The sequence below is a fragment of the Nannobrachium achirus genome (assembly GCF_963921795.1).
Source record: "Nannobrachium achirus genome assembly, chromosome: 18".
NCBI classification, from domain to species: domain Eukaryota; kingdom Metazoa; phylum Chordata; class Actinopteri; order Myctophiformes; family Myctophidae; genus Nannobrachium; species Nannobrachium achirus.
This window is the reverse complement of record NC_137825.1, coordinates 40,390,800-40,405,799: the sequence shown is the minus strand read 5'-3', so window position 1 is coordinate 40,405,799 and position 15,000 is coordinate 40,390,800. Positions and strand designations below refer to the sequence as shown.

At 42.6% G+C, this 15,000-nt stretch overlaps 1 protein-coding gene across 4 annotated transcripts in view; it reads left to right on the top strand.

The window, feature by feature from the left end:
- The window catches only part of exoc6 (exocyst complex component 6), a gene marked incomplete at its 5' end in the record, with an annotated part of 127,739 nt that overhangs the window by 72,721 nt on the left and 40,018 nt on the right, over positions 1–15,000 (top strand). For all 4 annotated transcript variants that reach the window (XR_013963011.1, XM_080748096.1, XM_080748094.1 and 1 more), the window contains 3 exons: positions 5,972–6,055; positions 7,587–7,633; positions 7,747–7,867. Coding sequence is in view for 3 of the 4 variants with exons in the window: in XM_080748096.1 (XP_080604222.1) it covers positions 5,972–6,055; positions 7,587–7,633; positions 7,747–7,867 (252 nt within the window). The remainder of the gene's footprint in view (positions 1–5,971; positions 6,056–7,586; positions 7,634–7,746; positions 7,868–15,000) is intronic.

The following is a 15,000-nucleotide window of genomic DNA, read 5'->3' as shown; positions in this document are numbered from 1 at the left end:
TCGAGTTCTGTACAGTCTGTGTTACATTATGGTTCAATAGAGCCTATGTACATACTGTATCCACTAGATGGCACCCAAATGCTTCTTCCCAATGAGCAATTGTTAACAGAGAGGTTTATAGGCACCCTTGGATACGCTCGGATTGAACGACCTGCAGAAAACACTCCCATCGGCGCTAGTCACTGCTGTCTGGGTATAAATTAAAAAAGACTAGAGAATGGATGAGCGTGGACACGCAGTGCAGTTGCTTTAACTTCTTCAGTGCCATATTTAAAGTGGGACCTCTTATATTGCCGGTTCGCCAACAAAGGGTTAAAAAAATAGTGTGCACGCTGGTGCACACATTCGTGCACAGATCATGCACTATGCATGCTTTTCACAGCTTTCAAACAAAAAAATCCGCTTGGAAATCCGTTCAGGCATTCAGGAGAAGGCAGCCCTTATGTTTTCTTCAAATGTAAACAAACATGGCTGCCATGATTGAAAGATGGGGTTGGTATGGGGGTTAAACATGCAATTTCGCGATCATGGCTAGTACACTGTTGGAGGTCCAAATTATTATTTTTTTCAAAAAAAACATTTTCAATTTTTTTTTTTTTTTTTTTTTTATTATTTAAAAAAAAGAAAAGACGTCCAGAAGACGTCTGGCAGGGAGGTCCTAGTTAAAAAGACGTTTTTATTATAGAAAACGTCTTTTTTGTCAGGGTATGAGTTAAGGTATAAGCGGTAAAAGCGACCGCCTAGAGTGCAATCTCAAGGGGGTGCCGCCGACAGTTAATGAGCCACCCAAACCGACCCAATACCGACTAAAAACACCCCTAAACCCGCAAAAATCGTGTGCGCGGGAGTGTAGAGAGGCGCAATTCACCGTTTGTCAGCCTTCTGATTGGTCCCTGAGACTCCCTGACTGGCCAACCAGAAAAATACATTCACTTTTTGCAAGCGGGGGTGGAGTTCTGCAGTCGGAGAAAGTGGCAGCCGTCTTTCACCGGCTGTCCGCACTGCGGAGCACGGCCAGGCCGCTCGCGACCATAGTGTTTGCGATCATTGTAATGAATAAGCTTCAACAAACTAGTTCACATGGACCTTATCAATGGTCTAAGAGTCACGATTGGGTACATATATTTTAAATGGGCAGAATTACGAAAAGCCAGCCTATTATGTGAGGAGAAACATTATAGTTCTGTCCTCTTCCTACCCAAGATGCAAGGCACTTCTCTTTCTATTTCTATTCTATCTCTGATCCAGAGGATTAAACTAATTAAAACATTTATTTTCGGGGGAAAACTACTGTTTTGCTATGTAATTACTGTACCTTTTTCTTCCCTTTTTATTAATATCACGTAGATGTGTTTTTTTTGGTACTTTATATAGCTGTAATGAGGCTATGAAGAAGAAAAAAAATCCCATCCACTACCACTATAAAAGAATCTGCAAAGAGGATTCTGTCCCACTGGGATTAAACAAATTAAAACATATATTTTCGGGTAAACCCCCTGTTTTGCAATGTAACTACTGTACCTTTGTCTTCCCTTTTTATTAATATCACCTAGATGTTTTTCCTTTGGTACTTTATATAGCTGTAATGAGGCTATAAAAAAATAAAAAAATCCCATTCACTGCCACTATAAAAACAATCTGCCCAGGGTCAAATGTCCCATCATAGTAACAGGGCGGGATTTGCAAAAGGGAGAATTCGAGAGAGCTGGCAGAGAGCGCTGATTAGGCTGGCAACGGGTCTGCGTCCTGGCCTGGTCACTGTTCAGCGTGTGTGTACTTTGTGATGTATTTCTTTTTCTTTTTTTTAATGCTCACGGCAATGCATGAGGTCACTTCCACATACGAAATGGAGACCAGAAAAAAAGACGAAACATTTCTCCCTCACTACTGCCCCCACGGTTGACAAAAGTTCGCCACGGGTAGTTCATGTTTACGTACGTTTTTATCGGTTTGAATCCGTCAGCTTGAGTGTTGTCCATAAGGTTACGGAGAGAAACAATTACGTATGGACCTCCGGACCAACCGGATTAAATCACTCTCCCCCTCCGTTTCTTGTGTATTCCTGCGGTCCTTATGTACGACTATGCATATGGTACTTTAGACGTTGTAGTGGAAAAGAGCCATTAGTGAGGTTTGTCCAGGACACCGGCTTCAAGATGACAATGATCTCAGGCTATCACCGTCACCTCTAAGCCCTCAGGCTGTTTGTGTTTACCCTAAGCCTAATGCATGGATTAAAGTTCTCAGTCTCCATGACTGATCATGTCCATTCCATGGAATCCTAATGACGTGAGCACGTCTTCCATGGAAGCATGTGGTGTTGATTTTGACCGGATTTTTTTAATTAGTCATAGTGATTTGAATACAATTCCATTTACTTTGACTCACATTTTAGTCATATGAATTTTTTTTATCTAGTTTTAGTCGACTAAATCTGTAGTTTTGGCCAGCCTTGATGGCGCCGTAATGCCTGATTTTACACTTGGTTGCATGCTGAAAATAGCCAAGCCACAACGCGTTGTGAACTTGTAGATCTGCTATTTTCAGAGTGCAATACCCGAGCGCAATCAAACGTAAAATGACTTGTCATTTAGTAGTACTGGATCTCTTCTCTGTTATGTACAAGCTGTTGTGAGCTTGTACATAGACTATTGTCGGTTATTCGTTATTTTACGATTAAGGCATATTTGAAGTGGTCAAACTAGCAAAAGAATATATGTAAAAACTTTCTGAAAAATCCTAATGATCTTGGATGATTCATAAAGGCAAAGATTACAGCCTCAATCATACAATCTGTATGGCTGCATCTCTCTCTATCTCTCTCTCTCTCTAACCCGCTGCCTTTTTTCTCACCTGTCGCTTTCGACGCGGTTTGAAACGTATCAAGAGAGTACGCGCCTACGCGGCATAAATCCTCAGTGTTCCTTTCACTGGGGAGTGCAGTACAAACGCTTCCATTTGAGTTAAATAAGCACTCCGGGTTGCCGTGGTGTGGCTGTGTGTTTTAATTAGACATTTGACTGGTGGGTTCTGACTTGTCCCAGGTGGGGCAGCCTCAGGTACTGTTAGCTGTTAGTCTTGGCCTCCGTTGCCTGTCTGCGGGTCGACTGAGTGCTTTTCCACTATAAAAAAAAAAAATCACACCCGTGTGAAGTGGAGCTGTGTGTGTGTGTGTGTGTGTGTGTGTGTGTGTGTGTGTGTGTGTGTGTGTGTGTGTGTGTGTGTGTGTGTGTGTGTGTGTGTGTGTGTGTGTGTGTGTGTGTGTGTGTGTGTGTGTGTGGATCATGTGTACCGATTTTTGTGACATTTGTAGAAAATATGTAGGAAAAGGAGCAAAAAGTGTGTTTTGGAGAAAATTCAAGATGGCGGAAAATCTATCATGGCGCAAATGGGCGTGGCCTATATGGGGAGATGCGTCATGACCCAAGGAATCCAGGGAAAAAATATTTTTAATTTTCCGACCTACGGTTCAAGAGTTACAGGCCAAAACGTAAAGTGGGGTGTTATGGCGCCACCATGCGGCCAAATGACACAATTATTTTTTATTTAATCCTTGAAATCATTATGAACCTCCTCTCCAAGTCTTGAAACTCTAGCCCCTATGGTTTGCGAGAGACAAATAATTGAATGTGAGTTTTTGCGATTCCCATTATAAGTCAATGGGGAAAATTAATTCACTAATAAATTAATATCAATTAAACTATAGAACCTTTCTCTTAGAAAAGTAATAGCCCACGATTCCCGAGTAAGCCGGTCGATTTGACATATGGCGCGAGTGTGTGGTGGCAAAACTGTGGGACTAGTGGCGTGCCGAAGTTTAGGAAGTTCAGGCTACATACAGACAGACAGACAGACAGACAGACAGACACACAGACAGACCCACACGGCCACGTATAGGGAGCCTGTGCTTCACACAGCTCCAACAACAAAAAAACAGGGAAAGGTCATTTCAGAAATACATTTAGTGATCGACTTTGTAGTATTTCTGAAACTGTAAAACCGAAAAATGGTTTATTGGATTATGGATTAATGGTTTATTCGGTTAGTTTCTCTTCTGGCAGCACACATCGATACATGGTACTTTAGTTTATTCCATATCCTCATATGCATTAGCTAATAGGTCCCCTGTTTTCCACTGTTCATTTATCTCTGAAAGGGTATTTATACGAGTTAAATGAACGTTGATTTATAGGGGACTTGTGATGATGCCGGGCTACATAAAGTGAATCTATGTAAAGTACTGAATGCATTGATGCAATGTAAGTGGGTTTTAACCACCGTTTTTTAACCGCCTTTTATACTTCCTTGTACAACGAATAATGAAAATAGCTGATCTACAAGTCCACGACATGTCGCATCACAAAGCGTTGTGACTTAAAGATCTTCTGTTTTTTGTTGTGGTTGTCTTTTACAGTTTTGGAATAGTTACCGTATGCCAGTTTGTATGCCAAAGTGTTTTTGTGTTATGGAGCTATTGAGCCTTTCTGACGTAAGGCTATGTTCGACAAATCTTTTAAAGCTGTGGCACTTTTTGTTTCCCTCAAAACATAAAGCCTTTGCAGCCGTCATTTCTTTCAGCGTGTTCTTTGAAATGGATGCTCATTGAGCCCAATCGATCATAAACCTTGGAATGAGGCTAGGGTGTCCCATGTTATTGTAACTGGAGGGAAGTACAACTGTGTGTGCCAAAGAAATGTTGCAGATTCTCTGCTTTGCCTCGGGTGTGTGTATGTCTCAGCAAATTTGTCCTAGATTGTTAGTTGATAATGAAATGGATAAATTAAAAAAAGATAAATAATAGGTAATGCATTGACTAAATATATTGTAATTGTATTGTGTACGAAGCTTGCGTCATGCTTCAGCAATCTTATTTAGTATATGCCAGCAACCTGGTATGACAGTGGTTTGGAAATATTTAAGACCTAGGGGTTAGTTTTGATTGCTCTTCACGTAATGTTTACAGTATACTTTATGGTGCTATGTTTATGTAAGATCAAGTATTTTAATTGTATTTGGACTGCTAGAAGATTAATGGAAAGAATTATTTGGGCGGCTGTTGAAAATGTCCTGGCTCTTTTTAAATGTAATATAGGCTTTTATGCCTATATTGATCGGAATAGACAGTAGGCTGACAGGAAATGTCTCTTTTGCTGACTTTATTATGAGGCGTGTTGTGCCTCAACCAATCAGTCTCAGCCGACCGCCCTGTCCCCTCCCGCTATGGGAAACTGCAGCCGTTCCGTTCCGTGCCTCGCGCAGCGTGAGGGGGAGAGAGAGAGTAGTGCTGATTGAAGCACGTTTTTGTTACTGCATTGTCTATATTTCACATAAAATGTTTTTAGATACATATTTTAGTGTACATTTTTCACCTATAATGTCATCCCCAAAATAGAAATGCCAGATTGAAAGTGCTTGTAACGCAATGTTTTAAGGGCATACAATTTGCCTCTGTGTTAGGAGTGTGCTGTAAAAAAATTAAGAAAAAAAGAAATTCATAACTTTTTCTATGTCTCTGTCAGCGGAAACCTGACAGTCCAAAATTATAACTTTTCAGGATTCAAATAAAAAAAATGATAAGAGTAGTAAATCAACAAGCTTGAAACCGGATGCTTCGCGCCGCGTTTCGAGCTTGCAGATCTTGCTACTTTTCATACTTTTGGGTGACGCTGTAGTGTGATGAAGTAGGGCGTTGATTTACGAAAGAAGATGGATATTTCTGCCCGACGGCAACGATGCGATAAAAATGTGTGGTCGTCACAAAATCCCAAGGCACACCTTGACTTGTCTCACAGCACACACAGCACGGTGCCTTGGCACAACTTTTGGGTACCACTGAATGAATGTACTTTTATGTGCGGTCGCTCAGCTTGCCTCATTTGGAATGAATGAATGATTGAAGACGCACATCTGAGTTGCCATGACATCACATCATCACCGTTGTTCAGACCGCTGGAATGTGTTTTCTCTGCAGGGAGACCGGGAAACGTTTGAGAACTACTACAGGAAACAGAGGAAAAAACAGGCCAGGTTGGTGCTGCAACCACAGGCTAATATGGTGAGCCACACACACACACGCACGATCTGTGACACGTCTAATGTACATTAAAGCAGTGGTTTTCAATCCTTTTCATATCACGGTCCATTATTTAGCCACGGACCATTTGAGCCACGGACCACCATTTCATGAGATTTAAAAAGATAACATTTTGTCCCCAATCCCATGCTGTATTGAAGTGGTACCATAGGAGAGATAGCAGGCCAACATTGACCAAAATAATTCTTCTAAATTCTCTAATTGTGTAGACCTCTTGTAAATTTAGTAATGCAGATGTTTAACAATACTTTTACCCCTGAGAGCGTAAAATGAAACCAAATGTTATCATGTTACACTCTCAAGAGTTGGTTCCCAACTCTCCATCATTTTAGCTGGCGACCACCTGGAACCCCCTCACTGGTTGAAAACCACTGCATTAAAGGACCACTTCACCCATTTTCAATCTTCATTTAAATGGTCTTCACTAATACTCCTTATAACTCCAGGGCTCCACTGTAACCATCGGCATCGCGTCAACGTGGGGAACGTTCACTTTTTAACACTTGGGCTGCCATAGTTTTGTCATAACTAATGTAGATTAACTGCCATGTATCTTTCCTATTGTTTTTACCAGATTTTCGGTGGCGGCCGTTCAACATCTTTGCATGAGTTAGGTATAGTCCATATTGCGCCGTCTTGAACAAACAAGCAAGGTGGGAGAACAAACAGAGAAAAAGCCATTTTACCGAACCCAGATACATGGATGTGAATGAGGAAGGGGAAGTCAGCCAAAGCAGCATTTGTGATGCATCATGGGATATGACTTTTTTTCGCTCTGTTTACCTGGGTTACCAACGGGGCTGTAGCGCTGCACTGCGGTAATTCTTATCACGTTCCTGGACATTTTTGGTGTCCCAAGTGTTAATCAATGAAGGGTGCTCTATTGCTGACGTTGCACTGCGTTCGGACGCCCAATTCGCCCAGGTAATTTTTTTTACACCGGCCAACACCGGCACGACGCCGTCTTTCTAGTGGAGCCCTGGCTTAAGATGGCACTGTTTCTATCAACTTGCTCAGTATTTTTATTAATGCAATAACAATGGCTTCTATTTCCCCATCGATGATGTCACTGGTACTTTAGGCAGGTTTCTGAACTGTCCATAGCAATGAGATGCAGTCAGAGTAGAAAGACATTGTGCCATCTTATAATGAGCATTGGTGAGGACCAATTGTATGAAGATAAAGTTGAAAATGCTCCTTTGATCACATTTAACACATCTAACAGCCACAGAAGTCTGAATAATATTCTTTATACTCCGTTGAATGAGGATGTGCATGCATTCTGTTAACGTCACAAATGGACGTGAACAAATGCTAAATGTAATCACTGCTAATACATTTTCTAATTAAACGTTGCAACATTCCACAGGGTGCAGAATTGAATCACTCCCATCAAAACGGATGAAATTGTATGATTTTGAATGTTTTTATATACAGTATTAAAAAAAACATGCCCTCATTCCTTTGCATGTGTGTGTGTTTGTCTCTCCAGCATGAGACAGTAGAGGGCTACAGAAGATACTTCAATCAGATCGTGGGGTAAGCGGCCAGTCCACATTTCACACTATAGACACTTGTACTGGATGGTTGGTTTTTGTGTAGGTGCATAAACGTTGCACGCACATTGATGTGTGTGTGATGTGTATGTGTAGGTTCTTTGTGGTGGAGGACCATATTCTCCATGCAACACGGGGGCTGGTGACCAGAGCTTTCACTGACGAGTTGTGGAACATGGCCCTGTCCAAGATCATCGCCGTGCTCCGCACTCACTCTGTAAGCACACGCACATGCACGCCCACACACACACACACACACACACACACACACACACACACACACACACACACACACACACACACACACACACACACACACACACACACACAAACACACACACAAACACACATGCACGCACGCATGCAGCATACCTTTTCTGTGGTGCTGACAAGAGCATTGTCCCACTATACATACTGTTTACTCGCATCAAGAAACACACACACACACACACACACACACACACACACACACACACGCCCCTGTACAAATTCATTTCTGTGCCCTCCACACGGTCAAATCCTCTGCACTAGTTGATCAGAAGTGTTGTGGTTTAACAAGGCCTTATGTGCCACAAGGCACGAAGTGGATAAGTTATGGTAAGTTGCGGTTTAATACTCCCCCCACCTCACCTCCCCCCAAAAAGTATAGCAAGCAAGGAGTTAGTTTGAGTTGACTGAGTGTTTAAGGAGACAGTGGGGAGAGTTCATAGAGATAATGGAGCCGGCTGGGGACTATTCAGCTTGCAAGAACATCAATTCACTGGATGACAACAGAAAGGTCCACTCACTCACATGCACGCACACACAAACACACACACACACACTGCAGAGGTCATCACGCACACGCACGCACACACACACACACACACACACACACACACACACACACACACACACACACACACACACACACACACACACACACACACAAACAAACAATTACAAACACACATGAGGTCAACACACGCACACACACACGACCGGAGGAGAGGTCATTGGGGCTTAATGAGGGACAGATTGCAACAATAACAGCAGATTAAGGCTGCATATTCCCTGCCGCTGGGCTCCAGTCAGTTGTAAATCACCTGGAGGATTATGCAAACGGCCCCCAGACAGGGCTGCACAGCCTGGGGTGAGGAGACTAACAAAGCCCCTGGTCTCCCCCTTGGCCTCGACCAATCTGCCCCTCCCATCCGACCCACCCATCCATCCATGATGACGCCGGTTTGAAAAACTGTCTCTCCAAGGCTGTGAAAACAAAACACCTTGAACTTTGTCCCTTTCTGTTTGTTTCTGTTTGTTTGTTTTATTGCCAATTAACAAATAATGCCGGCTCGCATGAAAATAGAGATTCGCTGTTACAAGTCTACTGTAAAAGCAGGCATTCAGTGACATTCATTGTAAACGGTTTTCACAATTTCCTGAAAATGTGATGTTTATTCTGTGAATTCTGGACAGCACGTACCTACACGTTAGTCCTAATAATTTATCCAGAGAAAAACACAGAAATCAACCAGGTGCTCAATGGAGAAAGTTAAAAACGTAGACTGATGGTGCTTCTAGGATCAATGGGAACCATGACTGAAAAAGAGAAAATAAGCGGAGGAGAGGACGTAAGATCAACATACTTTAACTTTTTTACTCCCAGATGTAGGCTAAGCTAAAACATTGTCTGCTCTGCCCTTGCCTGCAAATCGGAGTGTTTTCACATACCTTTGAAAATTCATAGCATATTATCCATCCATTAAATGACGCAGGCGCCTGCGACCTGCGAGTCTTCTAGGGTCAGGAAGAAATCTTTAGCCGGCCGCAATAATCCAGTGCAGAGATATAGCCAGTTGATTGTCCCTAATCAGGACAAAGAAAAAGCAGAGAAAATGTTATTGTAAACCAAAGTAAACCATCTTGGTTTGGTTTAGATCACATGACTTCTGGCGGCACTCTTGTTCGGTGCTGTTGGGATCATTGCTTCCGTGCCCAAATAAGAATTTGGCGAACGCTTGTGGTGGCAGTGTGGACTGTGCGTAAAATGACGAATGCATTCGTCATAAGCATGCAGAGAGTTTTTAACAGGGCAACTATGAGCTCGGTTGAAACACGTTGGCTTTCGGTTTTAACCTTTATAATAGATATTAAAGTACTCTGATTTTACGTCCTCTATTCCGTTCTTTTTTTGAGTGCTCAGATATTTTCTGTTTTTCAGTCTTAATCTTATCCATCTGTGTTACAAATCTATACACTCTGAGCTATACAGTACTAACACTTGTGAGTTGACTACATGTATGCTCCAACTTGGCAACCAACTCTTTTCTGTAGGACGAGGAGTGTCACCCCCCTGACCTCTCCTAATGATAACACTTTGAATCACAATGAGCCTGGCATGGCACAGCACGGCTCAGCACAGCATGGCCTGACCCCGCCACACTGCATGATGTGACCCTGCTAGGGGTGTCGCACCAAATTCTGGGTCCTGGGTACTAGGATTCACTCACATTTTGCGCTTTAACCATTGAAAATAGCAGATATACAAGCCCACAGCACGGCACTGCGAGCTTGTGGATCTGCTATTTTTGAAATGAATTCAAAGGTCTTCGAATATTTGAAATCCAAATGTCAGTAGTGCTCAAACCTTTTCATGTGAAGGACCCCAAAATGATATGTAGTTGGCCACGGACCACCATCTCAAAATATTTAGTTCCAGGGACCCCCCCAGAAGCAAAATTTGAGTTACAAATATTCGCTAAAAAAAATACATGTATTCAAAGATTTGCACACATTTTCACGACTTTTCAAAAATAGTAGATTTACAAGCTCGCAGCACGCTGTGAGCTTGTATAGCCTATCTGCTATTTTTCAATAGCTAAAGTATAAAAAGATTAAGGCCCCTCCATCTTGGGCCCTGGTAACTCAGTCCCACTTTTCATTAATTCATTCATTCATTCAGCCAGCATTTCGCTATATGCCTGTGTGTGCATTGATATGTGTGTGAGTGTGTGTTTTCAAGACCACATTGCAGTGCGTGCGTGCTTGTGTTCATCTTCAGTATTTGTCAAAAGTTATTGTATGTCTACCTCTATATGCATTGTGTGTGTGTGTGTGTGTGTGTGTGTGTGTGTGTGTGTGTGTGTGTGTGTGTGTGTGTGTGTGTGTGTGCGCGCGTGCGCGTTCATCCTTTGTATTTGCTATAAGTCCTAATAGGTCTACCTGTATATGTTTGCATTGGCGTGAATGTGTTTCAGTATCTGCTGTACGTCAGAGTAGGTCTACCCTCTATATGCATTGCATTGGTTTTAATGTGTTTCTGTGTAAACAAGAGAGGCAGGCAGGCAGTAGCCGTTTGGCTGCTGTTTTCTGTCGCATCTCAGGCTGTGCTCATTTAGCCCGTTGATTTACACACTCTGTGTGTGCGCGCATGTGTGTGTGTGTGTGTGTGTGTGTGTGACATGAGTGTGGGTTTGTGAGATACAGAGAGAGAGAGAGAGAGAGAAAACAGTGACAGGCTCTCTATGTCAATGTTTAACGACGCTGTCATGCTGTTTTCGGGGGGCCATAAATCACACCACAGTCCACGGGACGAGAGAGAGAGCGAAGAACAGTAACCTTTTATGTGTTAACATACAGTAGAAGCCACGTTGATCAACAGATCCCACAATAGCCGCCGCGTAAAGAAGCACCGTCATTAATGCCGGCGTTGTTGGACTTATATATTATATTTCTTTATATTTTTGTATAATTGTCCCAGTAATAGGTGTCTGTGTGCGTTTTGTCTGATGTCTTGGTTGGTTGTATGTTTTTATTTTAAAAGGTAATGCATTAGGAATAGGAACAAAGCTTTTAAATACGTAAGCATACGTGTCCTTCTCTCTCTCCCTTTCTATCACATGCATGTTTTATACATTTACATTGCTTTATTTAACAGAATAGCTGACCCAAAAGATGTATGTGTTGTTTATTTAGTAGGCCTACTCATTTCGGGTAATTGATTCAAATATGTTGTTGATGCCACTGTAAGGTCAAGAGATTAGATCAGAATGGTAACATTGTGTTTGTTGCGACCGAAGGTCGCATATACTCTGAAGAACCGTGTCGCTTGAGTGTCCTTCCTTCCTTCCGTATCCTCGTGACCGTCCGTATCCTCTGTGATGTCAGTGTGATGTCAGCGAGTTGTGACATCACCTCCTGTACAGGGCGGCTACACGAAATGTGGATAACACTATATATGGAGATAGTCCAGTCCATCATGTCATATGGGACTACCGTCATAGAAAACCAACAGGCCTGATGGAAAATGCTACATGGCCGCAGGCTTTGTGACGTCCCACATCTTATGTGCTGGGCATACTACTAACCGACGCCAAGGACCTCCAGAGGCCATACAAAGATTATCTAACCCGAGGCCCCTTACTAAGTAGCATACATTTACAACATACCTTCTCCAAAAACATCAATATTGAACTCCATATGTATATGGATACATACATGTATTTTTATTAATAAAGGATAAAATAAAATAAAAACTAGACCTTACCCGTTTGAAGATATGTGCAGAGTGTTGGTTATGGAGAAATTAACTGTAACTGGTGCGTGTGTGAGAATATGTGGGAGCATCATAATGTAAGAGCAACCCATGGAGGATTGTATATTTTTTGATGGATACAAATAATTTAACAGCTAAATTAGGTGAATAGAAGTATGGGGATGGAAGATAAGACACACATCAAATGCACCCGGTGCATTAGTGACCCGTGCATGCAGAGAGAGAGAGAGAGAGAGAGAGAGAGAGAGAGAGAGAGAGAGAGAGAGAGAGAGAGAGAGAGAGAGAGAGAGAGAGAGAGAGAGAGACAGACATTCCTAACTGTGAGATTGGTGTGTGTTAGTCTGATACTTCAGTCCGCACATCACCACCCCCTGTTGGTGGGTGGTAGCATTTACTGACTGACTGACTGACTGGTCGCATATACTCTGAAGAACCGTGTCGCTTGAGTGTCCTTCCTTCCTTCCGTATCCTCGTGACCGTCCGTATCCTCTGTGATGTCAGTGTGATGTCAGCGAGTTGTGACATCACCTCCTGTACAGGGCGGCTACACGAAATGTGGATAACACTATATATGGAGATAGTCCAGTCCATCATGTCATATGGGACTACCGTCATAGAAAACCAACAGGCCTGATGGAAAATGCTACATGGCCGCAGGCTTTGTGACGTCCCACATCTTATGTGCTGGGCATACTACTAACCGACGCCAAGGACCTCCAGAGGCCATACAAAGATTATCTAACCCGAGGCCCCTTACTAAGTAGCATACATTTACAACATACCTTCTCCAAAAACATCAATATTGAACTCCATATGTATATGGATACATACATGTATTTTTATTAATAAAGGATAAAATAAAATAAAAACTAGACCTTACCCGTTTGAAGATATGTGCAGAGTGTTGGTTATGGAGAAATTAACTGTAACTGGTGCGTGTGTGAGAATATGTGGGAGCATCATAATGTAAGAGCAACCCATGGAGGATTGTATATTTTTTGATGGATACAAATAATTTAACAGCTAAATTAGGTGAATAGAAGTATGGGGATGGAAGATAAGACACACATCAAATGCACCCGGTGCATTAGTGACCCGTGCATGCAGAGAGAGAGAGAGAGAGAGAGAGAGAGAAGAGAGAGAGAGAGAGAGAGAGAGAGAGAGAGAGAGAGAGAGAGAGAGAGAGACAGACATTCCTAACTGTGAGATTGGTGTGTGTTAGTCTGATACTTCAGTCCGCACATCACCACCCCCTGTTGGTGGGTGGTAGCATTTACTGACTGACTGACTGACTGACTGACTGACTGACCTACTGACTGACCTGGATAATTATATGTTAGATGCCATATATGGGTATTCCCAAAAGCAAAATCCCTTTATGCCCATATATGGGGATTTCTGATGTCATCAATCTCTGGCCCTAACAAGCTCAAAAGCCTGCTTTACTCTGATTTACACCCTACCTTTCCAGATGATGACCTATTGGGTACACACTTATGTCCAAATATAGAAATCCCAAGGCATCAAACCCAAGCTTGGCTTTACTAATTAACATACGTTTTATGCCCATATATGGAGATCCCTGTCCCAATGTTATCAATATTAAGGACATATCTGGAAATGTCCATATTTGGTAATGTCCACATATGGGCATGTTTTGACATAACATAGTCAGGGAACTCCATGTATGGGCATAAAATTGATTCTGTGAGTGTGCCATCACAATGAATGTCGCATATACTCTGAAGAACCGTGTCGCTTGAGTGTCCTTCCTTCCTTCCTTCCTTCCGTATCCTCGTGACCGTCCTTCCGTATCCTCTGTGATGTCAGTGTGATGTCAGCGAGTTGTGACATCACTTCCTGTACAGGGCGGCTACACGAAATGTGGATAACACTATATTTGGAGATAGTCCAGTCCATCATGTCATATGGGACTACCGTCATAGAAAGTAGCTATTGTTAGGCCGGAGTCATTGGCTGTCTAAACATGGAGATGTGGATAACACTATATATGGAGATAGTCTACTCTAGTCCAATATGTCATATGGGACTACCGTCATAGACAGTAGCCATTGTTAATCCGGAGTCAATGGCTGACTGTCTGTACAGGAAGTGATGTCACATGACATACTTTTTATGCCCATATATGAGTCCTAACATGGAGATGTGGATAACACTATATATGGAGATAGTCTAGTCCAATATGTCATATGGAACTACCGTCATAGACACAGCCATTGACTCCGGCCTAACAATGGCTACTGTCTATGACGGTAGTCCCATTATGACATGATGGACTGGACTATCTCCATATATAGTGTTCTCCACATTTCCATGTTTAGGCCCCATCGCTCACACCCTAGGTGGGGTTGGCGATAGGGCCTTTCTCACAAAAACATGAACAAACTCCCCCCAGAATGATAACAACTAGAATCGTCAGAGAAACACTGTGGTTGGCCAGATAGTCAAGAATTGGCGCGGGCGAGGTCGCATGTCACCCTGAGGTGTCTTACTAGTTGCATGGGATCATAAATACATTGATTCTGCTCTGTGTGGACTACCTCCGGTACTGCCCCCCCACTTGCAATTCTGTATCCATTCCTTTTATAGAGAGCAGCAAGGCCAACATTCCCACCTTGAACAGCTTGGCTGAAAGCCTAAAAGCCTCAGATATACTTAGTTGCATGCCGGTGTCATGCTCATCAAATAGCAGCTTGAGCTTGTAGATCTGCTGTTTACGGCAGCGTGCAACTGCGACAAGTGCTCTAATGATCTGTTTCTTTGTTTAGGGATGAAAACAAAGGCCTGAAACA